The sequence below is a fragment of the Rhinatrema bivittatum genome, chromosome 11 (assembly GCF_901001135.1).
Source record: "Rhinatrema bivittatum chromosome 11, aRhiBiv1.1, whole genome shotgun sequence".
Classification (NCBI taxonomy): domain Eukaryota; kingdom Metazoa; phylum Chordata; class Amphibia; order Gymnophiona; family Rhinatrematidae; genus Rhinatrema; species Rhinatrema bivittatum.
The window spans coordinates 53,536,555-53,563,237 of record NC_042625.1 but is presented as its reverse complement, the minus strand read 5'-3'; the positions used below and the strand labels follow the sequence as shown (position 1 = coordinate 53,563,237).

General features: G+C 46.1%; 1 protein-coding gene across 3 annotated transcripts in view; it reads left to right on the top strand.

Annotated features, from left to right (window-relative positions):
* LIMK2 (LIM domain kinase 2) overlaps positions 1 to 26,683 on the top strand; it is a 45,668-nt gene that overhangs the window by 4,384 nt on the left and 14,601 nt on the right. For all 3 annotated transcript variants that reach the window (XM_029619568.1, XM_029619567.1, XM_029619569.1), the window contains exons 4-9: positions 600 to 709; positions 973 to 1,161; positions 11,497 to 11,602; positions 25,666 to 25,814; positions 25,974 to 26,160; positions 26,246 to 26,332. In XM_029619568.1, the coding sequence (XP_029475428.1) occupies positions 600 to 709; positions 973 to 1,161; positions 11,497 to 11,602; positions 25,666 to 25,814; positions 25,974 to 26,160; positions 26,246 to 26,332 (828 nt within the window). The remainder of the gene's footprint in view (positions 1 to 599; positions 710 to 972; positions 1,162 to 11,496; positions 11,603 to 25,665; positions 25,815 to 25,973; positions 26,161 to 26,245; positions 26,333 to 26,683) is intronic.

Genomic DNA, 26,683 nt, shown 5'->3' with positions numbered 1-26,683 from the left:
TGCTGTATGATATACTGTTGCAGTCCAGGGGATGAATAGTTTAATCCGGTACTCGAAGTACTTATCTTAGAATCCACTTGACATGAGGGTTCTTGCTGTCTGACAACGTGTGGTTTTGGGGTAGGGACACCGCGCGTTCCATTCTAAGTCGGGTCCTTGAAGAAGGGGTGTCCCTACCCCGAAACCACGCGTTGTCGGACAGCAAGAACCCTCATGTCAAGTGGATTCTAAGATAAGTACTTCGAGTACCGGATTAAACTATTCATCCGCCTGGACTGCAACAGTATATCATACAGCACAATACCCGGCCACCGAATGATGTGCAAAGCTCGGAAGAACTAACAGAGCTTATCAGCACGATAACCTTTCATTTGGTAGAGAAATTATAGGTAGCAAGTTTTATATTTTCTATATTGATTTTCTCTTGCTTCCCACCTTTGGGTCTTAATTTTGAGTATCCTTACAAGTCAAGCATTTAAGAGAAACTTTTAATTGCTCCTTTACCTGAATGTAGAAGGGGAGTGACAGGAGGAAGAAATTGTGTAAACTGAGCAGCATCACATGGTGGTTGGCACCCTGACCCGTCTTTTTGTCTCTAGGTGGCTGGAGATTACAAATATCATCCAGAATGCTTTGCCTGCATGAGCTGCAAAGTCATCATTGAAGATGGTGACACATATGCCTTGGTGCAACACTCCATGCTCTACTGGTGAGAGAGGTCTGCAGTGGCATGTTTCTGCTGCTTGTCTTAGCACTTGGGGGTGGGGCAGTTAATTTATTCCTTCGGCTTTGCTGTGACTTCTGTATAGTTGGTGAAACCTGCTGCCGTATGCCAAGTACCAAGATAAGAATGTGCTTTCCCTTATGTCAGTTTGAAAACTGATTCTCCCCCCAATGCCAGGCACCAGGATCTGATGTCCTCGGGTCAGGCACCAGGAGATGAACATTTTACTTTTTTCTCTTTCTTTTCAGCGGGAAATGCCACAACCTGCTTGTTTTGGCGCCAATGTTCGATCGACTCTCCACCAGCTCAGTGCACGAGCAGCTCCCATATATACTAACCATGGTCTCTATGCCTGCTGCCAGCAATGGCAAGAGGGGTTTCTCACTGTGTGTGGAGGGTGAAAGCTCCAACAGTGCCACGGGAGTGCAGGTCACAGAGTGAGTATCCAGGAGCCAAAGGCGATTCATGGCAGGGCAGAGGTCACTGGTCACTGATGTGTTGCACCTCCAGTGGGGAGGGTCACTGTTGCAGTCACTTGGAACGTTTGTTTTTGATTGTATTTCTTGCTTTCCTATCATTGTCTTTCATTAAGGTTTTGAATCTTATGCCAATAATTGCACAACAGAAGCAAAGAATAAACAGTAAGGATAAAGTCATGTGATATGTTAGTCACTTCATTACATGAAGATGTATTGTTAGTCCAGTAGTAAGGCAGTGACTTTGCGAATAACAAAAACCTTTTTTCTCTTACTCAAAACCCATGTGTCTCCACCCTCAGTTGGCACATAGGAAAATGAGGAAGACTATTCAGGCCGCATTTTAAGCAGATTTACCTGCTGCAATAGATTTAGGTGCTGATAATTTTCTCTAATGCAGTGAACTGTTCCCATGCATTGTCTATTGTTGGAATTAGGGTATTTTGTATGCATCACTATGATTGTAGAATGAAATAATTATTCGCAATAGGGTCAGGAATAAAGCTGGTGGGCCTCCATTCTAGGGAAGAAATGTTTTGAGTACATTTTTGGGGGAAACATTGTGTTGGTGGAGCTCTGTGTCCACATGTAATTATAAGTTTTCTCATGCCTTTCTCCGGGCAAAACTCACAACCAATGCATGTTAAAATAGGCCAAATAGCATAACATACACACTATCAATATAGATATAACATGATTTATTTATATATTTCAATGTAGCTCACTCCTTTTCATTGGTAACGTAACTCACCTTAAGAACATAAGAAATTGCCATGCTGGGTCAGACCAAGGGTCCATCAAGCCCAGCATCTTGTTTCCAACAGAGGCCAAACCAGGTCACAAGAATCTGGCAAGTACCCAAACACTAAGAAGATCCCATGCTACTGATGCAATTAATAGCAGTGGCTATTAGCTAAGTAAACTTGATTAATAGCCATTAATGGACTTCTCCTGCAAGAACTTATCCAAACCTTTTTTGAACCCAGCTACACTAACTGCACTAACCATGTCCTCTGGCATCAAATTCCAGAGCTTAATTGTGCGTTGAGTGAAAAAGAATTTTCTCCGATTAGTCTTAAATGTGCTACTTGCTAACTTCATGGAATGCCCCGAGTCCTATTATCTGAAAGTGTAAATAACCGATTCACATCTACTCGTTCAAGACCTCTCATGATCTTAAAGACCTCTATCATATCCCCCCTCAGGTACTGTAAATATTTCCCTGCCTCAGAAGGTTAACATGATATGTAAATGGAGAATGCAATAATATAAAAAGCCCTATAATTGTGAGAATCTTGTAACATTAAAAATTACATTCCCTTCCAAAACCTACACATGAATACAAAAAACAAGCATCCAAACTGGCTCTCTTACAAAATTGATTGTTGCATCTTTATCTGACTCCATAGAGAAGGCAAATATTGGTGTTGATACAGTTTTCCTCCTGCTTCCTGTGGCATTTTGACACTTCTGTGTGTATGGCATCATTAACCAACTGACTTAAATACCCTCCACTTAGTTTTAGTCTTGAATAATTTGCGCTCCCCGCAAGTCTGGACGCAATGGTGTTTCCCTGTTTCTGCAGGATGAGACCATCCCTGGAAGTGATGCCACCAGCACCACCTGACCAGTCTCCAAACTCCGCTGCTTTCCCAGTCTTCCATTGCTCTTTGCAGGGTTGAGCAGCAAAAATGTTTTCTTCTGCTTTCCTGTGAGAAGTGGGTTGGGTTCAAGCAGCTGAAGAGACTCGGGGGACACACAGGATTGTTTTTGTTTCCCTACAGGTCAGATCCTGCGCAAATAACTGCAAGGGGACTTTTGGGCTTGGAGCACTATCCTTGCATTTTCGGGTGATTTAAACCCTGATATCAACTATTCGGCAGCAAAGCTGTCATGTCAGCAACAAAATGCTGAGAAATTCAGCTGTTTGTTAGCAAACCAACATACGAGCTGCTTCCAATGGTTCCCCCTGCAATGGGCTGTCCTCTCATGGTTATGATGGAAATCACTTTTGTTATAAAGGATGCCAGGTTGTTTTTGGCTTTGAGACAATCTTCTGACTGGTTCAGTTTATTTATCCCTGTATGGATAAAGTACTAATGCCTAGATTCTAGCATCCAAAATATGTACTTCACATTATCTTTATACATCTGATTTTCAGCTTTGTCTTTAAGTGTAGTTACTTTCGGTCCTGATTATGTTTTAGTCCATTATTAGTAATACAACAACTTCTGTTGCGGAATGCCAACTGCTTAAAAGATAGGAAATAGAGAGTAAAGGCTAAATGATACATTTTTCCCAATGGAGAAAGATGAATACTGGAGTGCCCCAGGGATCTGTTCTGGGACCACTGCTTTTTAATATATTTATAAACGACCTGGAAATGGGAACAAGTGAGGTGATCGAATTTGCCGATGACACAAAATTATTCATGGTTGTTAAATCACAAAGAGGATTGTGAGAAATTCCAAGAGGACCTTGCAAAACGGGCGACTGGGCATCCAATTGGCAAATGAAATTGAGGGGCCGATGCAATAAACCGTGCGCAGCATAGTGCACAGGTTTACCCTCTGGACGCGCATTTTGGACACACTAGAGTAACGCCTGTTGCCAAAAGGGGTTTAATGCATCCAAAATGTATGCCTAAAAAAGCACGTAGCACGTGTTAATCATGTGTAAATTCCATGTATGTGAGGCTATTAGCTATTACCCTGCCATGCAGAAAATTGCTGGTCGCCCAACGCATCCTTTTTAACCCGGAAGATTTAACACCAGCTCCGGGGCTGGCATTAAGTCATATGGCGAGTCAAGGGCACATGAAGAAAACAAAAATTTCTTGGTGTGTAGCCAGATGGACTCAGGACCAGTGGGTTATGTGCTCCCCTGCCAGCAGATGGAGACTGAGTCAGGTTTCAAGGGTGACGTCACCTTAGATAAACCCCTGCAGTGACCTCAGCTCTCCAGTATCTCTCCGTCTTCTAGCAGATGTGGACGTGCTATCCCTACACCAGCATTGGTGGTTTAGCGGGATTGCAGTGCTCGTTAGAAGAAGAAAAATTTACCTTTTAATCTGGAAAAAGATTGAGTCCCTATCTCCTGCAGTGATACCTAAAGGTCTCTCCCCAGTTGAGCATTTTGAAGGCGATTTCAGAGATCCATCAGAGGTGTGCCTTAGTCCGGTAGCCTGTTTCCTGGCGTGGACTTAGCTGCTAGTTCAGCTGAAAGGCAGCAGGTACAGGAGGCTAAGCGTGGTGGTGATGGCAGATGCCCTCTCTCCCCACAGCTGGAGACCGTCCCTGTATTCAGCAGGTAAGCGCTGAACTCGGGTAAGGTTTTAAAAAAAATAAATTTTTTTTTACCTTTGAATCAGAGACAGTTAGGGGGGGTTTCAGGGCTTCCTCTGGTCTCCGTACTGTGCTTGGTGCGCCGTACTGACGTTCGTACCTGCTCCCGTTGGGGGATGGGGAACTGGGCAGCCTGGTGGGTTCAGCAGCCCTCCCCCCCCCCCCCCCCCCCCCCCCTCCCGTGGGCTAGGCCCTGCACGTAGGATTTTTTCTTGCACGCTGTGTGGTAGGCCACAGTGTCATTTTTTTACGCGCTCTTGTGCATGCTCTGCTGCCCTTTACAGGCTGTCGGTGTGCACAATGCGTCGGCTCTGTGCACGCATTGTACGCTCTGTTTTTGGGTGTGCTTTTTACGTGCAAAAATTTTATATTGTTCACATGCTTAGCTTGGTGCACAAGTTGTTTGTGTGCCTTGCCATGCTTTCTTCTAGGCGCTTGTTTTTTTTGTGTGCAATCCCCTTTGAGTGCGAACTGTTTAGATGAACGGTTACCGCTGCGATGGCACCAGTAAGCAAGAAGCCTAAGGATCTTCCTGTTTGTATTGCCTGTCATATTAGGGCTTCTCAGCCTGACCTGGCTTCTAACCTGTGTCAGTGCTGCTCGGACGCTCAGGGAGAGTTGTCTTCCTCGGATTTTGCTAAGCCTGGTTCCTCCCATTCTGATGATGGGTTGGTCACGACCTTGACTGGGGGGATGCCAGATGTTGGTTCTTACTTGAGAGGCTCCTCTGCAGGGTGAGGGCAGTTCTGTGGGAAAAGCTCCAGTTCCTACTGGGCTTGGTCTGAACCCGGCTGCTCTTTCTTGGGTGGAATATTGTCAAAGCTTACAAGCCTTTCTTCAGGCGCAGTCCTAAGCTTCCCCCAAGCCCGTCTGGTTGGACCTTCAGCTGGTGGCTCCTCCCTCTTCCAATCCTATGCTTAAATGCTGGAGCTTGCCTTGGCTCCCTGTAAGTGTTCCTGACAGGAATCCAGATGGCACTGATGAGGTTGATCCTGATTCCCTGGAGGATGGGGAAATTCCTCCAGGGCTGGAACTGTCACTAACCATGTTGTGGTTTCTTCATAGAGATGAATTGTTGGCCCTGATTTCCCAGACCTTGAAACAGTTGGGTGTCCCTGGTTCGGATGCTATGTCAGAGCTGAGGAAGAATCCCATTTTGGTTTCCTTATGTGTAAAGCCTCTTGTTTTTTTCCCGGTTATGGATGCCATCCAGGAATTGATTGATCTGGAATAGGATGCCCCAGAGGCAAATTTTAAAGGGGGTCTGACATTGGAAGGCCTGTACCCTCTGGACCCAGCTGTGAGAGCATTTGTTTTCCCAAAATGAATGCTCTGGTATGTGCCATCTCTAAGCGGATGTCTATTCCCATAGAGAGAGGAGCAGCCTTGAAGGATGTACATGATAGGAGTGAGGCTATTCTTAAGTAAGCCTTTGAGGCGGTGGTGATGACTTTACAGATTGCTTCCTGTTGTGCCTAGTGACGTGATCTTGTCTGCTGCTCTCTCAGGAAGTTGATGAGTCTGGAGGGAATTCTAGAACTGTTATGGAGCCTGCTGCCGCCTTTTTAGCAAATGCAGGCTGTGATTTGGTCCATACCTCAGCCAGAGGAGTGGCTTTGGTGATAGCAGCCAGGCATCAATTCTGGTTGTGAAATGTGTCAGCTGACACAGCTTCCAAAACTAATCTTACCAAGATGCCTTTTAAAGGCTTGCTTTGTTTGGGAGCGAGTTGGAGAAACTGGCTAGTAAGTGGGGCGAGTCTCCGGTTGCTGGAGGATAAGAAGCAGTTACAGTGTCCCTTTGGTATGAGGGGAAGTCTCCGTGGTTCTGCGCGGTTTCATTCCTACAGAGGGTCAACCTTTCAGCGAACTCAGCCTTTTGGTAGGTCTCAGTCCTTTCGTCTCCGACAGCCTAAAAGAGGAGTGGGCTTGGGTGGCGGACCTTCCCGAGCTTCCCAATGAAGGTTTGCTGACCCACCTTCTGGAATAAGAGAGAGGTGGTAGTCTCTCTCTCTTCTATTGGAGGTGTGTCAAGATCATGTTGGACCAGTGGGTCCTGGAGGTGATATGAGAAGGATATTTATTTATTTAATTTATTTAAATACTTTTGATATACTGATACTCAAGACTAGAGTCTTATCGTACTGGTTTACATTGAAACAAGGGGTAACCAATTAACTATGAAGATAAAGTATGAACAGGGGGTTTACAGATATGCGCTGGAATTTCTCAGTATTCCTTGGGACATGTTCATGGTGTCCTCTTGCCACTGCCCCCAGAAGAAGCAGGCAGCGGAGTTCACGCTTCAAAGGTTCTTCAGGCTGAGGGCTGTGGTTCCGGTGCCCACGTCTCAAAGTATGGGGCGATATTCCATTTATTTTATTGTGCCCAAGAAGGAGGGCTCCTTTTGTTCCATCCTGGATCTCAATAGGGTTAACCGTCATTTGAAGGTGACTCATTTTTTGCATGGAAACCTTACGCTCTGTGATGATGGTGCAGTCGGGGGAATTTCTGACTTTCTTGGATCTGTTGGAGGTTTACCTTCATATTCCCATCTGATTGAGACACCAATATTTTCTACGCATTGCGGTGTTGGTGCACCATTATCATTTGGGCGCTGCACTTTTGGTCTAGCCACTGCTTCCAGAACATTCTCCAAGGTTATGGTGGTGGTAGCGGTGGCCTTGTGAAAAGAAGGTATCCTGGTGCACCCCTATTTCGATGACTGGCTGATTCAAGCCAAGTCTCTGGAAGAGAGCCGCCTGGTGATGCACAAGATGATCTTCCATACTCCTGATGGTGTGGTCCTACTTATAGGGGCTCGGCTTGATGACTGCTACCCTGGAAGTGGTGCTGTGGGCAAGAATGCGTATGCGTCCTCTTTAGCACTCGCTACTGTCTAGTTGGAACTGCAGTCTCAGGATTATGTGGTTCAGCTCTATTTGCCGATGGAAATCTGCTCCTGCCTCCAGTTGTTGCAGGAGGATCATTTATTTATTTATTTATTTATTTATTTATTTATAATTTTTATATACCAACATTCTTGATGGTAAATATCAAATCAAATCGGTTTACATTGAAACAGAACAGTCGCAGCTGTGGCGTTACATTGAAACAAGTAGTCTAATCATTAAATAACAGGTGAATATAGAAAAAAATAATTATAAATAAGCATTTATAAATAAAACCATTATAGATAACAGTTGAATATAAATAAACAGGTCGTCAAAAAAACGAATGACAAATATAATGGGGCGGCATAAACAGTGGAAAGCGATAGATAAAGTATGGCATCTAATAAATAAATATTGCTATGGGTAAGCGGAATAGAAAAATCATCTGAGAAAGGTAGTTCCTTGACCTCACTGACCTGGTTGGTACTCACGACAGATGCGAGTTTCATTGTCTGGAGTTAAGGGCGCAAGGGCATTGGAATGCTGAAGAGTCCCGTTGGAACATCAATCACCTGGAAGCCTAGGCAGTATGGCTGGCATGCTGGCAGTTCAGACACAAGTTGTGGGATCAAGCGGTTCTTGTGATGTCAGACAGCACGATGATGGTGACCTATATCAATTGGCAGAGAGGAGCCAAGTGCCAGCAAGTGTCGCAGGACATAGACTAGCTTATAGAATGGGCGGAAGTTCATCTGCAGATGATCTCGGCCTCTCACATTGCAGGAAAAGACAACATAAGAGCGGACTTTCTCAGCAGGGAGAGTCTGGACCTAGGAAGAGTGGGTGTTGTCAGCCGAGGCGCTTCAGCTGATTGTGGATTGCCTTCCGTTCCTAGACCTGCTGGTGACTTCTCGCAATGTGAAGGTTCCTCGATTTTAAAGTCGCAGGAGTGATCTGTGGTCCCTGGGAATAGACGCTGTCATCCAGTTCTAGCCAGAAGACATTGCTTTATGCCTTTCCTCTGTGGCCCTTGCTGGGCAGGATAATTTGGAAAAACGAAGACCACGGGGCTAGTACTCCTGGTGGCACTGGACTGGCCCAGTCGTCCGTGGTATGCAGATTTGCAAAGACTCCTGGTGGAGACCCATCTTTGTCTTCGCCACACATGGATCTGTTAAGGCAGGAACAGGTTCTTCATGAGGATCCAACTTGGTTCTGTCATACAGTTTGGCCCTTGAGAGGGCTTGCCTGTTAAAGCGTGGTTATTCCTCTGCAGTGATTGCCACCTTGCTTCATGCTCCTCAGTTCTCCATTTCCTTGGCTTATGTGCGGGTATGGAGAGTTTTTGAGGCCTGGTGTGAGGAGCAGGGAGTTCATCCTCAATCAGTTAAGATCCCACTCATTCTGGATTTTTTTGCAGGATGCAGGTTGTGACTCTTGCCTGTTTCAGAGGCCCGGTGAATGGTGTTTCCTTGTCTCATCCTGATGTGGCCCGTTTTTTTGAAGGGAGTGAAGCATCTTAGGCTTCCCTTGAGATTACCGGTTCCATTGTGGAGTCTTAACTTGGTGCTGGATTTTTCGGCGGGCCCTATGTTCCATCTACTGCATAGCCTTTCTTTGCGGTTGTTGACCTTGAAGACTGTGTTCCTGGTGGCTATTTGTTCAGTGCATCGAATTTCTGAGCTGCAGGCCTTGTCTTGTCGGGAGCTGTTCCTTTGGGTGACTCCGGGGGCGTTACAGCTACGTTCAGTTCCCTCCTTCTTGCCCAAGGTAGTCTCGGACTTTCATTTGAATCAGTCCATCGTCTTGCCATCCCTGGATAAGGTCAAGGATGCGGAGGAGTATCGCCTCTTGTGCTCCTTGGATGTCAAGTGGCTTTTCATGTGATATCTGGAGGTTTCTGAAACTTTTCAAAAGATGGATCACCTGTTTGTTCTCCATGGCGGGTGTAAGCATGGTGTTCCGGCTTTGCAGGCTACCATAGCTCGTTGGATTAAGGAGTTAGTCACAGCTGTGTATGTGGATGCCAAAAAGCCATTGCCTACTCAGGTTAGGGCTCATTCCACTAGGGCTCAGGTAGTGTCATGGGCAGAGGTTAGTTTGTTGTCTCTCGTTGATTTCTGCCTAGCTGCATCATGGTCCACCTTGCATACTTTTTCCAGGTTTTATTATCTGGATGTGCAGGCCCAGGAGGACATAGCCTTTGCATGTGCGGAGTTGGCTGGACTGCGGGCAGCCTCCCACCCTGTTGGGGAGTAGCTTTGGTACATCCCACTTGTCCTGAGTCCATTTGTCTACATGCTAGTAAATGGAGAAATTACTTACCTTATTTTTTGCTCCATAAGACGCACTTTTTTTTTCCCCAAAAGTGGGGGAAAATATCTGTGCGTCTTATGGAGAGAATATTAAAAAAAACAAAAAAAAACTAACTACAAACCCCCCCCTCCAAGACTTGCCAAAAGTCCCTGGTGGTCCAGCGGGGGTCTGGGAGCGATCTCCTGCACTCGGGCCGTCGGCTGCCAGTATTCAAAATGGCGCTGATAGCCATTGCCCTTATGTCACAGGGGCTACCGGTGCCATTGGTCGGCCCCTGTCACATGGTAGGAGTGCAAGATGGCGCCGGTCGTCCTTTGCTCTTAGCATTTTTACCGGATTTGGTCACCTTTTGGCCAGTTCAGCATGTCCTATAAAGCAGCATGTCCTATAAAGCAGGCAGTATCCCTTCCAGTCTTAATAGTGAAGTCCTAAAAAGCAGGCAGTATCCCTTCCAGTCTTAATAGTGAAGACCGTCAAGGTCTTCACTATTTATTTATTTATAAATAAATAAATAAATAAGGGACGGACAGGAGTCTATGCCAGATTTGGTAGAGTTATCTACCGTTCCCTGTATGTACCAGGATCAGTCCAGACTGCTGGGTTATGCCTCCCTTCCAGCAGATGGAGACAGAGAGAAACTGAAAAGGCACCTCCTATATACCCTGGTGCGCCACCTGCGATCCCTCAGTATAATCGATATCAAAGCAGAATGATAAAAATTTACAGTAACAACCCGTGACTAGATCAATTCAGACCTGAACTTTTGGAAAACGAGGAAACCAGGTGAAAAACTGCCATCATACATAACTATAATTCACACATCCAAGTGCTCTCGACAACTGGAATAAAAAGGAAACAGAAATACCAGAATACGTGCGGGACTCATCTTGCTATGGGCGGGCGTCTGGATTGATCCTTGGTATTACAGGAACGAAAATTATCAGGTAAGAACTAATTTTCCTGTGACAAACAGAAAACGGACAGGTTATTTGTCTTATTTGGTGACACACGGAAGGGGAAGGCAGCCTCCAAAGCCACTATAGCCAGGTGGATTAGGGAAGCAGTCGCATTGGTTTCTTACTGTCAGATAAACAGACCTGGCAGCCCTCCGGGCTCATTCTACAAAGGTACATGCATCATCCTGGGCAGAGGCAGCCTCAGTCTCCCCAAAGGAAATTTGTAAGGCAACTGCCAGGTCATCCTTGCATGATATACAGGCCAAGACAGATGATGCCTTCTGGTGCAGGAATTATCAAGGTGGCCCTGTCTTCCGCTCACCCCAGCAAGGACTAGCTTTTATCACTCCCATATGTGATGACTGGTCTAGTAGGAAGAAAAGAGAGATTAAATTATTCTTACCTGATAGAAATACAATTATGTGCCCTGCTAGACCAGTCCAGAATTCACCCAGGAACACAGGGTTAGGGGGGGATTAATCTCGAGACACACTTCCCATATTCCTAAAGGTGCTTGTTCTCTCTTTTGAAACCTGTACTTCTTGCTCACTCAGAACAGTCTTGTGGGCCCTATAATGTTTTTATTGGCATTAAAGAGAGAATTGGTCACAGTGATCTGACAATAGGCTACTGGGATTGGACCAGGATCCCCCAATAGCCTAGAGTGAGCTCATAAATGCATTCTCTCTGTAAGTTGCAGAGGAAGAAAATCCTATTTGTGATGACTGGTCTAGCAGGATTCAAGGAAAGGAAATTTAGGTAAGAATTTTAACCTCTCTCTTTTCAGAGTTTGTCGAGCACACATCAGCCCTGATGTTCGAAATATTATTCATCCTGGGGACCGAATCCTGGAGATAAATGGAGCCCCTGTCTGCACATTGCCTGTGGAAGAGGTGGGTGTGAGAGCTCCCTTCTCCCTCCATGTTTACCCCCTTCCTGCTTGTGCTGTGCAATGGGCTTCTGTTTGTTTTGTTTGTTATTTTCATTTTTAAAGATTGTTATATCTCAAGAAAGAGAATACATGTACCGTGTATTACGCAGAGATCAGAAAGTCCTTGGTAATGTGCTTTTTTTTCAATATAAGGTTTTATTGACCAGTATACATAAAGTATGACATTGATACTTTAGGGCAATACAATTATTGAATAAAGAACTGTGTAATCCCCCCCCCCACCCCCCATCTCTTCCCTTCCCTGAAAAAAGCACAGGTTGTTCAGCAAAGGTATTGTCTATTGCTGCCATTGTCCAATCCATCATTGAACGGAGATATGTAACTAAGTGTCTTTCTGCTGCTGCACATGCGATGATAAACCCTCACATGTCCAAGATGTGGCTCATGATGATCATCGCTCTGTACCTTTTGGTCTTGAAAAAGTGATAGGAATCCAAGTACAAGGGAATGAAGCTCATAGATCCGGGCTAATCACCTCCAGATAAAGTTTGAGCCTTCATCCATTTAACAAAAGGTTCCCATGTACGTTGAAAAGAGGACAGTTTATCTTGTCGAATGGCAGTCAAGTGCTCCATCCGATAACACAAGTGAAGCCTGTGGATCACTGCAGAAAGAGATGGTGGGTCAGGCAATTTCCACGCCCTGGCAAGTTCACAGTGGGCTGCTATAAATGCCTGTGAGACGAAAGATTGCATTGATTTATCCAAATCCTCGCTGGGGAAATTCAACAAGACCTGGACAGGCTGCATCGAAATATCCAAATCGAGTTGGTCCCGCAGCCATCCTCGTACTTTGTCCCAGTAAGGAACCACTACTGGACAATCCCACCATACATGTAGATATGATCCCACCTGACCACATTTCCTCTAACACTTATCAGAAACCTGAGGGTACATAGTATGTAATCTGACCGGGGCCAAATGCCATCTACACAGCAGTTTATAGCAATGCTCTTGTATTGCTGCAGAGAGAGAACTTGTAGCAGTCCTATGGAACACCATATCCCAATCTTCCTCAGTTAATACAACAGACAATTCAGACTCCGGTAATGTGCTTTTCTAATAGTGTTCAACTATTCAATCAAACAGAAAGGAGAAACAAACTTCCCTTTCCTAGTGTGTAGCCAGATGGATTCAGGACCAATGGGTTTATGCTAGCAGATGGAGACGGAGTCAGCTTTCAAAGTTGTCATCACCCTAGATTCACTCCTGTAGTGACCTCGGTCCTTAAGTATTTCTCCAGCAGATGCGGGCATGCTTTTCCTATGGGGATCGCTCTACCTTTTGTAAGAAGAAATTCTACTTTTAAATTGGAGAAAAGGTTGAGCCCCGCTCTCCTGCGGTGATAACTAAAGGTCCCTTCCCCAGCTGAGAAATTCTGAGGCGACTTCCGAGATTCCTCAGAGGTGTGTCTTGGTCCAGTAGCCGGTTCCCGGTGTGGACTTTGCTGCTGAAGCAGCTGAAAGGCAGTGGGTGAGGGAAGCTGAGTGCGGAGGTGACGGCCAAAGCTCTCTCCCCCCGCAGCTGGAGACCATCTCTGTACTCAGCCAGGTAAGGTTGAGCTCCTGTAAGTTTAAAAAAAAAAAAAAAAAAAAATTCAGGCAGAGACAAGTGTAGAAGAGTTTTGTAGGACTTCCTCCGGTCTCTGTGTTCCGCACTCAGTTCTGACGTTCATTACCGCTCCCGTGGGGGTTAGGGGAACTGGGCAGCCTAGCAGGTTGAGCAGCCCAGGTGGGCTAGGCTCCACAGTTAGGCTTTTCCTGCACACTGCGTGGTAGGCCATGGCAGTGGTATTTTGCACGCTTCTGTGCGTGTTCAACTGCCCTCTATCGAATCGGTTTGCGCATGTATCCGGATCTCCGTACGTGCTGTGCGCTCTGTTTGGGGCGCAGCTCTTTTGCGCACATTTTTTAAGTATATCGGCGATGCGCATAGTTTGAGTGTTTTTTGCGGCGCTTACGCTTGGAGGCATCTAATTTTTGTGCGCATAAAATGTGTGTGCTTGAAATTTTTCAGCGCAAGCCGGCTGGACACACATTCTCCGTTGGTTGTGAACTAATGGCGCCTGTGACCAAGAATCCTAAATGCCTTTTTCTCTGTCTTGCCTGTCATATTAGGGCATTTCAGCCTGGAGTGACCTCTAACATGTTGCAGCGCTGCTTAGAGGCTCAGGGTGAATTGTCTTCTTCTGATTTTGCTAAGCCTGAGTCCTTGCAGCCTGATGATGGTCTGGATAAGGATTTGTCTGGAGGTTGGTTTCTCCGCAGGGGATGGCAGCTTCGTGGGCCGTGCTCCAGTTCCTTCTGGGTTTGGCCTGGACCCTTCTGCCTTTTCTTGGGTAGAGGTGTGTGTTTTTTTCTTTTTGGTTTTTTTTTCATGGATTGCAATCCTTCCTTCGGCTTTGACCAATCCTGTTGGGTTGGATTCTCAGCCAGTGGCCTCTCCCTCTTCCAGTCCTATGTTTAAGCGCCGAAGCATGCCTCTGTTAGCTGCGGGTATCCCATACAGGAACCTGGATGGCACTGATGATGAGGCAGATCCTGACTCCCTGGAAGATGGAGAAATTCCTCTGGGACTGGAACTGTATCTGGCCATGTTGCAGTTCTTTCATAGAGATGACCTGAGGCTTTGATTTCCTAGACCTTGATGATGCTGGGTGTACCTGGAGCAGATTCCGTGTCTTTTTTTTTTTTTTTTTTAATTCTTTATTTTCAAATTTTGAACATTTACCAGGAAATACTCCTTATAGAAAATCAGTCATTTAAAGGTATACAAATACTCAAATATACATAATTTTGCATCATATATATACTACTGACATTTAATTATAAGAAAAGATAAATTAGGAGGCAGAAGGAGCAATTCTCATCAAAGAAAATATTATATATCAATAAACTACAATGATAGATCACTGGGGGTTACTGTTTCTTTTTCTCTTTTCAAACCGGCTCTGTTGAGATATCAGTGAGGGGTCTTCCAGCTAGAAACAACTTCAGTTGATCAGGTTCCAGGAATATATAATTCACATTAAGGTATCTGATGCATGCTTTGCAGGGATATTTCAAAGTAAACCTCTCTCCCAGCTTCAGTACATCTGGCCTCAATAAGAGGATTCCTTCCTTCGTGTCTGCGTAACCTTTATCACATCTGGAAAACTCCCAGATAGGACTTCCATAGAAAGGTAACTGTCGATTTCTGAAGAATAATCACATTACGTGATTTCACTCGGAAAGGAATGCGAATGACACCAGTAGGGGTCTCCTCTGATTGACCTCCTGCTCTGAAGACATTTCTAATATATCTATTAGATTCAATAAGGGAGTTGATTCTTGCAGTTGAGTAGATTGTTGAAGATAAAATACTTTTAACTACCACTGGTAGAGCTGACTCAGATTTTCAGATTTTTCTTCATGTATACCTTAAATGGTTCCAGTGGAGAAATAGATTTTATTACTGGAAAATTAAGTATATGAAGATTGTGTGCTCTTAAAGCATTTTCTATTGATTCTAATCTTTTTGAGGTTATACGATCAGAGTCCATTAACTTTTCTTGCTTAACTTCCAATGCTCCAGTTCTTCTTTCCATGTCTTCTGCTTTATTTGCAAAATTTGTAATCAAATTATTATTTTTTACCATTTGATTTTGAATCTCCACTGTTACTTTAGATAAGGATTTAATAGCATTTTCAATCAAACTCAACATAGTCCAAATCCCCTCCAAAGACATTACATCAGGTCTTTTAGTTAGGGGACTTACTGAAAGTGCTCTAAGCTGCTTTAATCCCTCATCTTCAACAGTTCCCTCGCTCACCCCTGTACCTTGAACAGCAGATTCCATGTCTGAGCCAAAGAAGAATCCCATTTTGGTTTCCTCGCATAAAGCCTCTTGTTTTTAACTTGTTATGGAAGCCATTCAAGAATTGATTGATCTCGAATAGGACACTCCGGGGGCAAATTTCAAAGGGGGTCGGACATTGGAAGGCTTGTACCCCCTGGATCCAGCAGTGAGAAAGCGTTTGCGTTTTCCAAAAGTGGATACGTTCTGTGCTGTCTCTAAGCGAACAACTATCCCCGTGGAGGAAGGAGTGGCCTTGAAGGACATATGAGATTAAATTTGTATATAGTCCTGTAAATAGCTCGTTACAGTTTTAATGCTTTAATTTCTATGCCCCCTGCTCTTTGTATAATCCTCCTTGTTTTCCCTTCCCTGTTGATTGTAATTTCTGCCTTTAGTTACAATGTGAACCGGTATGATGTATGCATACTAATACCGGTATATAAAAGTTTCAATAAATAAATAAATATGAGATAAGGGGGAGACGGTGACGTCACGAGCCTGAATGGCAGCTTGACTCCGGAGCTCCAGAGCGCCTAGAGCAATTAGCACGATCAATCACCATCCATCCACTCTAAAGCAGACTGAATTTCCCTCAAAACAATCAAACTTCATACTACCTCAATGACATAAAAAAAAAAAGGCACTGATCTGCGACAATTTTCATATAAGAAGGGGGACGGTGGATCGGAGGCCTCACCGGAGGAGGATCGACCAACGATGCAGGACAGTGAAACTGTCTTGGATGAAGACCCGACAGAAGCACAGTCTACCCCGGACTCTGTCATGCCTACAAGGACAGAATTTAGGCAATGGTTTCAGGATTTGCGATGCGATATGAAAAATAATAAACGTGAAATGCTTGAAAAAATGGCAGAGATCAGAGAAGACATGGCGGACATCGGCCGGCGGGTGGACGACTGCGATAATAGACTGGATGGCCAGGAAGTCCGAATAGATAAGCTTCAACAACAGGGCATCTCCCTGCTACAGACAACGGAGGATATTTCCACCAAATTAGAAGACCTGGAGAACAGGAACAGAAGGTGTAACCTCCGATTCCGGGGCATACCGGAGGCGGACTCCTACGGCGACTGTTTCAACGTGATCCGATCCCTCTGCAGATTCTTCCTAGTGCAGGAACCTCCGGGAGAACACGCTGAGAATTCGGAGGAGATAGACATTGAGAGAGCCCACCGTACCTTGGGACCCCGAGTCGGCAATCAGCCGAGAGACATTATTGCTTGTTTTCTCCGTTTCCCGTTGAAAGAACGCGTGCTGGCTGTGGCGAGAAAGCAGAAATCGTGGGAGTGGGAGTCCCACCAAATATCAGTTTTTGCTGACCTCTCCCCCTTAACTTTGAAACGGCGGCAGGCTTACCAACCGGTGACTTCCATACTCAGGCAAGAAAACCTCCGATATAGATGGATGTTTCCCGCCGGCATTTCGATCACAATCAAGGGCATCACCTCGAAAGCAGCTAACGTGGTGGACGCGGCGGCCATCTTGAATTCAGCCGGGTTCCAGGTTAAAGTCACTGCGCCACAGCAACAGCGGGAGAGGACCGAGGGACCTCGCTGGCAATGAGTGGAGAACGGCGGACGTAGACTGAGACGGAATATCAGTGGATCAAAGCGTCCAGAAGGGGACTGATAAACTGGACTGCTAACCTTAAGTATATTGCTGATGGAGAGAGTCCTTGGGGAGTACACAGTCCGTGTGTAGACACCATATAAGCACGGTTCATGTGCTAAACAGTTGGTTCGGGTTTTCATACAGTCATGGTGGGGGTGGTTGGAGACTTTATACTTCTTTACCAGTTTAACGGTTTGTAGGGGATATGATGGTGGGTGGATTGTTATCTGAGCGGATATAGGCAGTACTGGAGGCTGAGATCGCTGTCAATATGACTTCACCGCTCTCACATACCTTACCTGCAGGACAAGGCAGACTTGCCGTATGCAGGAGGGCACAAGTAGGGGGGGGGGGGACAGGGGGGGGGAGGGGGGAGAGGGTTCGGGGGGTGTGAGCAGACGACTGCAATTGTCTCAAGTGGGCACGATTCAAAATGTTTTTCAGTCACTAGGGCAACTCATACATGATTATCAAGCCATCCAGCTGCAGGTGGTGGGGGTGCGGGATCTCCCAGACACTGGAGAGACGCTGCGGGGCTGGGATCAAGCCGCACTATATAGCTTAGGCAACTTTACTATTTCCTAATGGCATTGAGTTTCTTTTCTCTTAATGTTAAAGGGCTGCAGACCCCCCGTAAGCGGCACTTACTCAAACAAGATATCTTGGATCAGGGGGCCCTAGTGATATGTTTACAGGAAACGCATTTAAAAAAGCGCTACGAGCATCTCCTTAATTGGCCTATGTTTTCTCATAAATACTTCTCTGCGGCTAGCCAGTCATCTAAATACACCGGAGTCTGTACACTGTTCCGGCAGGGACAGGATTTTATAGTCCACAGACATATAGGCGATACTCTGGGCAGATACCTATTAGTTTGCTTTGACTACCAGGGTACTACTTATACTCTGTTGAACATATACACTCCCAATACTAACCAGCGGGAATTCTATCGGCAAATTGATAACTTATTAGACAAGGAAGGGACAGGAGTGATCCTGATAGTGGGTGATTACAACCTTACGATAGACCCAAGTCTAGATAATTCAGGGGGCACACACGAGGGGACCAAACCGCATCGAAAGTGCTTAAAATCATTGATGTCCAAATGGAATCTGGTAGATGGGTGGCGACAGCGGAATCCCCGCTCCAGAAACTATACTTTCTTTTCCTCTCCCCATCGTACATACTCCCGCATAGACTATTATTTGATTGACAGGGCCCTGATGCCTAGGGTTCGCGATATGGATATTAATCCAATCACTTGGTCTGATCACGCCTCCGTAACAACCGTGCTCCGGACGACCCCAGATGACATGGGTTTCAAATCCTGGAAATTAAATGATTCTCTTTTGAAAGACGCAAATTTCTGCCAACAGATACAAGATACTATGCGGGAGTATTATGATACTAACCATGGGACGCCGGCTCTGTTGTGGGACTGCTTGAAAGCAGTGCTGAGGGGCAGATTTATAGCCAGAGGCACATATGTTAAGAAATCTCAACAGCAGGTCAAGCAAAGAATAATGGGGGACATCACCAGCTTAGCGGCAGAACATAAGCGAACGCTATCTACCCGCATTTATAGTCGGCTACAGAAAGCAAGGGAAGAGTTACGGGCGCTGACTGACACAGAACTGACAGCCCAATTATTTTTACTAACTGTAGAAAAGTATGAATGGGGCAATCGATCGGGAAAACTACTAGCCCGGTTCCTAAAACACAAGCAAACGCGCAACCAAATATTAACCATCAGGGATACCGCGGGGGAACTACTAACATCTCCCCCAGCCATACGCAGTAGGTTTCAGGAATTTTACGGATCCTTGTATGCAGCATCCACACATATTTCCTCAGCCCAAGTACAGGAATATTTGGAATCTATCACAGTTCCATCGTTAGCCACGGAAGAGAGAGATGTTTTAGATAGGGAAATCTCTCTACTTGAAATCCAGCAGGCTATAGGGGACCTCAAGGCAAATAAAGCACCCGGCCTTGATGGCTACACGCCGCAGTTTTATAAGACATTTTCTACCTCTCTCTTGGAACCTTTGCGAAAGTTGTTTAATTCCCTAAGGGAGGGTGAGCAGCTGTGGCCCGGTTCTAATGTGGCAGGGATTACTATTTTGGGAAAGCCTGGGAGAGATCCCTCTCTTTGTGGGTCGTACAGGCCCATTTCCCTAATCAATATTGACCTTAAAATACTTGCCAAAATTTTGGCAAATAGAATGAACAGGGTTATGACTAAGCTTGTTCATACCGATCAGGCTGGCTTTATCCCTGGCCGGATGGCAGCGGATAACATCCGAAAGATCACCAACCTGATGTGGTGGGCCCGACAGGGACATATACCCATGGTCCTACTCTCCGTGGACGCAGAGAAGGCTTTTGACATGGTGCACTGGCCTTTTTTGTTCTCCACATTAAAAGCCATGAACTTTGGGGACAAATTTTTAACTTGGCTTCAGCAGTTATACAACACACCCACAGCGAGAGTAAAGGTTAATGGGGTATACTCCGAGGCCTTTCATATTCAGAGAGGGACGCGACAGGGATGCCCTCTGTCTCCGCTCCTATTTGCTTTGTTTCTAGAGCCCTTGGCCATCAGGGTGCGCGACAATTGTGCTATCACAGGCGTACGAATAGGGGAAAGTGCTTACAAAATGTCTCTATTTGCAGACGACATTTTGTTTACCTTGACTGAGCCAGGGTCTTCATTGAAGGGGGCTCTTGCAGAACTCAGTAAATTTGGAGCAGTGTCTGGTTTCAAGCTCAACATCGAAAAATCGGAATTATTGAATGTAACGCTCGATGCCCCTGAGCTCCAGACATTGCAAAACCAATTTCAATTCCGATGGGCCTCCACTAAAATCAAATATCTAGGCGTGTATATAAGTAAGGACCCGGAGGATCTCTTTAAACTTAATTACCCACCCCTCCTACACCAGATCTTCGCTGATTTGGATAGATGGTCGGGGCTTTACCTATCCTGGTTTGGGAGGATTGCGTCCGTGAAAATGAACCTCTTACCCCGTCTGGGCTATCTATTTCAGGCACTACCCATCCTTATTCCAAACACAGTGCTTACTAGATGGCAGAGACGTATTTTCTCTTACATTTGGAAGAGGCGACCACCGAGGGTGTCTAAAAGGGTTATGTATCGACCGAAAGAGAGAGGCGGCTTGAGTGTCCCCAATTTGCAATGGTATTACGCAGCTGCCCAACTCAGAGCCATTTTTGATTGGAACAGACGAAGGGAACAAAAACAGTGGGTGACCATAGAGTAAACCATATTTGGGGGGACTCCTTTGAGATCAGTAATTTGGCAACCCAAAAATACATTGCTTCCCTGGTGTGCTATGACAGCTCCGACCCAGACGTCTCTCATGGTGTGGGCGCAATGGCGTAAACAATTGATAGGAACCCGGAGGTATTTTTTTAGTTCTGATCTTTTTACTAATCGCCTATTCCCCGCGGGTGCATCATCTGGCCCTTTTCACCGATGGCGCGGGAAGGGTATCACTTGTTTTGGACAGCTTTGGGATGTTGATAGGCTTGCTCCCTTCCCTATGTTGCAAACCAAATACGAATTATCCGGGCTGGATGTATTTCCTTACTTACAAATCCGCCACTTCTTTCAGACTGAGTTGGTGGAGCAAGAATTGGCCCTGGGCAGAACTCAAATAGAGGCCTGGTGTGATTCAGCCGACACCTTACGGAGGGCTATCTCGCAGGTCTATTCTTACCTTAATAAAGATCCACAGCAAAAGCCGGCATTTATGAAGGTCTGGGAGAGCGACCTGGGTCGAACTTTGTCGGAGGACTCTTGGGACCAAATTTTCCTTCATACCAAGCGGGGCCCACCCTATTCTCACTTAGCGGAGAATAGGTACAAGATTCTCTTGCGATGGTACTGTACACCAGCTAAAATACATAGATTTAATTCTAGGTATAGTGCACAATGTTGGAAGGGGTGCGGTTTGGAGGGCACATTTTACCACATGTGGTGGTCTTGTACTTATCTCCAGCAATTCTGGACCCGGGTTAATCAATTGATCCGGGACATTCTGACGATAGAGGTGGTCCTCACTCCGGAGCACATTTTACTAAACCTGCCTTATGATGTCCCCGTAGCTCAGGGGAAGTTGCTGTCCTTTATCTTATCGGCAGCAAAATGTGAGGTGGCCTTGGTGTGGAGACAGTCGGGCAACTTGTCAGTGGGGAAGGTGACCACTAGATTGCGTAAACTGCACCTCATGCATGTAAAGATGGGGTGTGCTAATTCTAGGGAAGCAAGTAGACGTCAGAATATTTGGCAGCCACTGAGGGAATGGCAAGAGAAAGTGGCAGGGGTCGATCCAGATGCCTTACTTACTCCCCAACTGTCTAATGGGGTATGAGGGATCCGGTTGGCAGACTTGGTGACAATATGGGAACATAATTATAGATTAGTGTCCTGTTTCTCCTTTATCGTGCTCACACTGCTTGGGGGGAGGGGGGGAAGGGACGGGAGGGGGTTAGCATTATATTTCGCTTATATATGCTAGTGCATACATGTGTTAATGTATACGTTGGATCTTCTTTCTTGCATAATGTTGGCACCTGTAATGTTATTTTTTGACTTTTTCAATAAAATATTAATAAAAAAATAAAATAAATATGAGATAAGAGAATTGAGGCCATCCTTATTCACGCCTTTGAAGCAGTGGCTATGACCCTACAGATCGCTTCCTGTAGCGCTGTAGTGGCTTGCTCTTATCTGCTTCTCTCTCAGGAGGTTGATGGTTCAGTAGTGAATTCCAGGGCAGTTATGGAACCGGCTGCCGCCTTTTTAGCAGATGAAGGCTGCAATTTGTTCCTTACTTCAGCTAGAAGAGTGGCTTCGATAGTATCAGCAAGGCATCAGCTATGGCTGCGAAATTGGTTAGTCGATGTGACCTCCAAAGCTAATCTTACAAAAATGCCTTTTAAAGGCTCGCATTTGTTTGGGAGCGAGTTGGAGAAATTGGCCAGTAAGTGGGGCGAATCTCTGGTTCCTCAGTTGCCAAAAGATAAGCAGTTCCAGCGCCTCTTTAGTATGAGTGGTCGTCTCCGGGGTTCCAAGCAGTTTTGTCCCTACAGAGGGTCAACCTTACAGAGGACTCGGCCTTTCGGTAGGTCTCAGTCCTTTCGTCCCAGACAGCCCAAGCGAGGTGCGGGCTCGGGTAGTGGATCCTCCTGAGCCTCCCAATGAAGGTATTCCAACCCACCTTCGTAAACAAGAGAGAGGAGGATGCCTCTCTTCTATCAGAGGTGGGTCGAGATCATATTGGATCAGTGAGTCCCGGAGTTGATACAAGAAGGATATGTGCTGGAATTTTGCAGTGTTCCCCTCTGGACATGTTAATGGTGTCTGCTTGCCACTCCCCTCAGAAGAAGCAGGCAGTGGAATCTACGTTATCAAGGCTCCTCATACTGAAAGCTGTGGTTCCAGTACCTATGTCTCAAAGTATGGGTTGATATTCCATTTATTTTTTTGTGCCCAAGAAGGGAGGTTCTTTTGTCCCATCCTGGATCTCAAGGGAGTCAACTGTCATTTACGGGTGACTCATTTTCTTATGGAATCCTTGCGTTCAGTGATAATGGCCATGCAGGCAGGGGAATCTTTTACTTCCCTGGATCTGTCTGATGCCTACCTTCATATTCCCATCCAATTGGAGCACCAACGTTTTCTGCATTTTGCGGTGTTGGGTGCCATTATCAGTTTCGGGTGCTGTCTTTTGGCCTAGTTACTGCTCCCAGAACTTTTTCTAAGGTGGTTATGGTAGTAGCAGCAGAGTTGAGAAAAGATGGAATCCTGGTATACCTGCATTTGGATGACTGACTGATTCAAGCCAAGTCTCAGGAAAAGAGCCACCTGGTGACCCACAAGGTGATCTCCTTGTTGCAGGAGCTCAGTTGGGTGGTGAACCTGGCCAAGAGCCGTCTTTAGCCATCTCTGAGTATTTGGAGGTTCGGTTCGACAACGAAGCAGGCCAAAGGGTTTTTTTTTTTTGTTTGTTTTTTTTCCTGCCAGAAGTTCGAATTCAAAAGTTGATGTCACAGGGTATGATTTTTGATTAATATCAAACAACCGACTATGTGGTCCTGTCTACAAGTACTCAGTTTAATGGCAGCAACCTTGGAAGTGATACTGTGGGTGAGGGTGCAAATTTATCCTCTTCAGCGCTCCCTGCTGTCTCGCTGGAACCCGCAGACTCAGGACTGTTCGATTTGGCTCCACTTGCCGATGGAACTTTGTAAACTCCAGTGGTGGTTGCTGGAGGATCATCTGAGAAGGGGTGTTTCCTTGACCTCGCCAACCTGGTTGATGCCCACAACAGATATGTCTCCAGAGCTGGGTAGCTCACTGGCAGGAGCTAGTAGCGCAAGGACGCTGAAATGTCAAGAGTCACTCTGGAGCATCAATCGCCTGGAAGCCCAGGTGGTCTGGTTGGCATGCTTGCAGTTCAGCAACAGACTGCAGGGTCAGGCAGTCCAAGTGATGTTGGACAACATGACGTTGGCTTACATCAATCGGCAGGGAGGAACCAAGAGCCAGCAAGTGTTGCAGGTAATAGACCAACTTATGGAATGAGCAGAAGGACATATCCAGGTGATCTCAACCTCTCACATTGCAGGAAACGACAATGTAAGAGTAGATTTTTTTTTTCAGCAGGGAGAGTCTGGACCCAGGAGAATGAGTATTGTCGGACAAGGTGTTTCAGCTGATAGTGGATCACTGGTGCCTTCTATTCCTAGACCTTTGACTTTTGAGAGCAGGCGTGTGCGACAAAAAAGGATACTCTGAGCCTGTGATTTTCAAGGGCTTAGTTTACAGTTCCCAAGGTGGCAGCCTTGGGGTGTCTCAGAGGTATACGCCAGGGAAAAGGTCAATGGCCTCACATTCGGATGTTGTGAAGTTTCTGAAGGGGGTCGAACATCTGTGGCCGCCGGTGCATAGATTACACTTGATCTTGCGGGTGCTTTGTGGGCCTCTGTTTTGAGCAGTTGAGGAAGGCATCATTAAAGGACCTCATGCTGAGGGTGGTATTTTTGGTGGCGATTTCTTCATTCAGAAGGATCTCAAAGCTGCAGGCTTTGTCCTGTAGGGAATCATTTTTGAAGGTTTCGGTCTTAGCGCATGGTACTCTCATTACTATCTAAGGTAGTATCTTCTTTTCACCTGAATCGGACTGTGGAGCTCCTGCCTTCCCGACTTGGTCTGCTGAGTTGCTGGAGGCAAAGGTCACAAACAGTTTTCAGTAGTCTGATCATTTGTTTATAATGGAGGTGCCAGAAATGGATGCAAGGCCTCCAAGGGCACGATAGTGCGTTGGCTGAAGGAAGCTATTGTTTCAACCTACCTTTGTAAGAGGAGAAGAATTCCAGAGGAGTTGCATGTGCATTCTACTAGAGCGCAGGCAATGTCATTGGCCAAGTGTCGCCGCAGGAGATTTGTAGAGCGGTGATGTGGTCTTCTCACTTTATCTTGCCATTACCGTTTAGATGTTCAGGCCCCAGGAGAGCAGACCTTTGGCGAAGTGTGTTGAGAAATGATCTTTTCTTGGCCCGCCCAGTGTTGGGGTGCTTTGATACATCCCACTTGTCTGGACTGATCAGGGGTACAAAGAGGAAAGGAAAATTGTTTATCTGCTAATTTTCGTTCCTGAAATACCACAGATCAGTCCAGAGACCCATCCCGGTGTATTTTTTGCTCAAGACCAGGGCCGCTAGTCCATCTTATGGCATACTTTCTGGGAAGAACTGTCGGGTTGTACATATTCAGAGCCTTCAGAAGATGGCTCGGTTGTTTTTGTTCTCCTTTGGGCTGTTGGTGGTTATGCTATGCTCAGGGGTTTCCTATTGTTTTCCCCTAATTTACACATTAGTTGGGGTGGTTGATCTCTAATCTGGTTTGGGTACAGGTCAATACTGAGGGACTGCATGTGGCACTCTGTTATGTAGCAGGGCTTCAGTTTTTGTTCTCTGCCCCCATCTGCTGGTAGGGATGCATAAACCCACTTGTCTGGACTGATCTGGGGTATTTCAGGAACGAAAATTAGCAGGTAAGAACCAATTTTCATTTCCTGTTTGTACCCCAGATCAGTCCAGACAAGTGGGATGTACCAAACCACCCCTACACTGGTAAGAATTACAGGTAAGAACCAGTTTTCCTTTCTGATTAACGCAGGCATGCCGAGCTCGGATTTTTGTAATGGGAGCAGAGCTTATAGCTTCATTCCTTCTCTGTTGCAGTTTCGTTCCTTGCAGCTCGCTCTTCCACATTTAGCTGGAGTAGCCATTCTGTTTCTATGTAAAAAATGTTTTCGTTCATGACTGCCTATAATCTTTAGGGTGCTGTTTTATGTGCTTTGTGCTAACATTGTGCAGTTTCTGGGGTGAAAATTTGATCTTTCTTTCCCTTAGGGGAGAAGGAATATGTTGTAGCATCTCTGATATTTGCTGTGACATCCTTGAGTCGATCTCATACTCTGCCTGCATGCTGTCCATTCTCAGGTGGAGGATTTGATCGGCCGGACAAGCCAGACCCTACAACTGCTGATAGAACATGATCCCAACTTACAGCGTCCAGGGCCGAGAGCATCCTCACCCAGCCAGAAAGCCAAAGACATTCAGGACGGAACGCTGCGAAGGCGTTCCCTCAGGTACAGCCCCCCTGCTCAGTATCTGCTTCCCACAGGAAGAAGACCGCTTGAGAAGGAGCTGCACTGCCACTTGGTGCTTCTATTTGCTCCCCTTGTTGTTGGGAGACTACGTGCTGCTGTGTGACATTCTCCCTCTCTCTCCTAATTTTAATAATACAGGCGGAGTAACAGCATTAGTAAATCCCCTGGACCCTCCACTGAGAAGGAATACCCCCTAGTGAGTCGGGACATCAGCCGCTCGGAGTCTCTGCGCTGCTCTTCCAGCTGCTCCCAGCAGATATTTCGGCCTTGTGACCTAATCCATGGAGAGGTGCTGGGCAAAGGATTCTTCGGACAAGCCATCAAGGTTCGAGACCATTGGCATGCTTGGTGCCTTCTCTGGCTCCTGCTCTGAGAGTCCCCCTCACTGTAACGTTCTCTGCCTTGAACAGGTGACTCACAGAGCTACTGGGAAAGTGATGGTAATGAAGGAGCTCATCCGCTGTGATGAAGAGACCCAGAAGACATTTCTGACAGAGGTTTGCCAGATGTGGATAAACAGAAGCACAGACTGAGAGCCATGAAGAGGGTTCTTAGATTTGGTGGCTAGGATTTAACCTGGGGACGTGGGGGGGGGGGGGGTGGTCCTAGGTACAGGGTTGCCTGCATCAGTCTCTGGCTTCATCCCCCTTGGACAGGCGGATTTAGTATCTAGCCTTGAGATGGGGCAGGGCTGCCTGGAACAGGATGCATAAGATGGTAGGGGGGCCTGGGAATGGCCCTTGGTAAAGGGGTGCAGGACTTAGAAGGGCCTCTGAGACAAGCACAACACAAATGGTTTATGAGGGTTCATTGTTGTGGCTATTCTGAGGGGATCCTTTCTGGATTGA